At 50.8% G+C, this 2,494-nt stretch overlaps 1 protein-coding gene across 1 annotated transcript in view; it reads right to left on the reverse strand.

The window, feature by feature from the left end:
- The window catches only part of SNRNP40 (small nuclear ribonucleoprotein 40kDa (U5)), a gene marked incomplete at its 3' end in the record, with an annotated part of 7,493 nt that extends 5,105 nt beyond the window's left edge, over positions 1-2,388 (reverse strand). The window contains exons 1-4 of the mRNA XM_009866461.1: positions 2,241-2,388; positions 1,614-1,707; positions 859-1,024; positions 206-328 (exon numbers count right to left, since the gene is read on the reverse strand). Of these exons, the coding sequence (XP_009864763.1) occupies positions 206-328; positions 859-1,024; positions 1,614-1,707; positions 2,241-2,334 (477 nt within the window). The remainder of the gene's footprint in view (positions 1-205; positions 329-858; positions 1,025-1,613; positions 1,708-2,240) is intronic.
- Positions 2,389-2,494: the final 106 nt, after the last annotated feature.

A 2,494-nucleotide genomic window follows, 5' to 3' on the forward strand; every position in this document is an offset into this window, starting at 1 on the left:
GCGGTCACGGGGCAAAGAGCCCCGGAGCAGCTCCCTCAGAGCTTACTGGCCCTGTATCAACAGCGAGGTCGGACACAGCAGGTTCTTGGGACTGTAAAATTAATCACCAGGCTCCCACATTTGTCCGTGATGAACACAAGATGCGGCGGGATGGAGAAGGTGTGCGCGGATGGGAAGGCACCCGAGGACGTCAGCGTCCTCCTACCTTGATGTCGTTGTCGATGCCTCCGGAGATGATCTGATCACTGGTGTCGTTGAAAGTTACAGCCAAGACCTGGTACGTGTTCTGAAAGGTCTGGACGGCAGCTTTCTTCCGGATGTCCCACAGCTGGAAAGATGCGGCAGTTTTAAGAGTCACACAGAGATATTTCATGAGAAAATTACAGGGAGTCGCAGAGATACTCGACTCAGAACACTCTCCTGAAATCCCCTCTTTTAGACCTCAGGATATCTCTATAAAAGACATAGTAAGAGTGGTGTGGTGGAAGTACAGGAGATTTCAGTAATGGCTTGCATTGTTAAAGCAGTTCAGTGGAGAAAGTCCAACAGAGCCAATGAATCTTCATCTCTCCCTCAGAGAATCACAGAAAAAAAGGACCAGTCAAATTTTATTTCATTTTTTTCATAGAATCATAGAATGGCTTAGGCTGGAAGGGACCTTAGAGATCATCTAGTCCAACCTCCCTGTCATGGGCAGGGACGTCACCTCTCGATTTCTGAAATCAGTTACTGGATAGTGAAATTGTAAGAGTAACGAAAGGCTGAATTTAGCCCACTTGAATGGGAAGACTCCAAAAATTCTCTCAAAACTTCTGTCTTACTCTCATTCCAGGCTATGTCCTTGCACAACACACTGACCTTCACTGTCCCGTCGTCACTGCCTGTGCAGACGAGCTGGGGTCCTCGCCTTGCTGGGTAACAGGAGTTCACAAACGAGGTATGGCCCTTCAGCCTCTTCACTCTCTCTCCAGTCTCACTATCCCACACGGCCACGGTTTTGTCCGTGGATGCCGAGAAGAGCATGCTGTCAAGAAGAAACGCTGTGAGGTTCCCAATTTTGGCAACACTTCCCCCCCACTACCACCTTTTTACTCTCAAATTCTGCGATCAAAGACAGAAATATTCAGTGGGAATATACCATGGAGCAGAATCTCCCCCACAGGGCAAGACAAAGGTTGCATTTCAGAGGAGGCTGACTGACAGAGGGGCAACTACACTGTAGACAGCACCATTAACCCCCATTTCTACATTGGTTTTCCACCTCCTCAAACGCTATTTAGGATGAACTCAGGTCGGCAAGCTACAGCCTTTTAAATTAGCAAATATCTTGCTTTCTTTGCCCCCCCCAGTGTCTTCCAAATGACCGACATTAACATTCCTCTGTTCCTCAAGATAGAAATCAAAGACATTGGTGGGTCACAGGTCACTCCAGATTCTTTTTTCTTTTTTTCAGTTGCAAGCAAGCACCTCCTCTTATCTGGGAAAGCCACACCACAAGCATTTGTCGTATGAGGACTGAGCAGTGGCAACAAGGTGCTCCAGGGGACTCTGTCAAGCTGAAAGCACCTTCCTTCAAGAAAGAGCAGAGCCTAAGGCCGAAAGCTGTCACTTACCTGCCATCCGTGTTGTAGTGCAGCTCCATCACCGCCCCGCTGTGTCCCTTCAGGGTGGCGTAGTTATCACAGTCCCCGTAAACGTTCCACAGCACTGGGGGAAAAGGAACAGGGAGTAAGTACAGGATGCACAGAAACACCTCTGTGCTGTGGTTCTCCGGGAACTCAGGAGAACGAACTATGTGCTGTCACCACTATAATCTCCAATCTCGGGTCACATGTAGCCATGACGAAGCATCGTGTGAGCCCCGGAAAGACAAGACAGCTGTTTTGAGTTGATTCAGGGTTTTAGATCAAGTTGAATTTATTTATTTGATAATCATCTTCACCTCAGCAACCCAAAGCATTTCTGCAGACTGCTGCAGTCAAAGACCAACAATACCCCGCGTGAGGGACCTGGGAACACCGGGCTGGAACCAGCAAGGCCTATCACCAGCCCCACCTGAGGACCAGAAGGACCAGAGGAGCTGGGAAAAGTATCTTGCTCCCCTCCTGATGAAGCACTTCACGCTCAGGACTCAGTAAGCTGAGAGCTGAGACGAAGCCTTATGGCAGCGCAATGGCCTGAAACTGCACGAGCCCCAGTCCCACGCGGTGTCGGCCCTCATGGGAGCGCCTGGTACTCACGGATGAGCCTGTCGAAGCCGGCCGAGGCCAGGGTGTTGCCGTTGGGGTGGAACTTGCAGCAGTACACCTCACCCTCGTGCCCAGAGAGCAGCATGATGGGCGCCTGCAGGGAGGAGCAGCGCGGTGGGCCCTGGGAGGAGAACAACAGGGTGAGAGGAGCACAGAACAGTCAGGAAGTTTAACAAGACCAAGCGCACGGTTTTTCATCTGGGTCGGGGCAATGCCAAGCACCGATATAGGCTGGGCAGGGACTG

Source organism: Apaloderma vittatum, unplaced genomic scaffold (assembly GCF_000703405.1).
Source record: "Apaloderma vittatum isolate BGI_N311 unplaced genomic scaffold, ASM70340v1 scaffold39363, whole genome shotgun sequence".
Taxonomy (NCBI): domain Eukaryota; kingdom Metazoa; phylum Chordata; class Aves; order Trogoniformes; family Trogonidae; genus Apaloderma; species Apaloderma vittatum.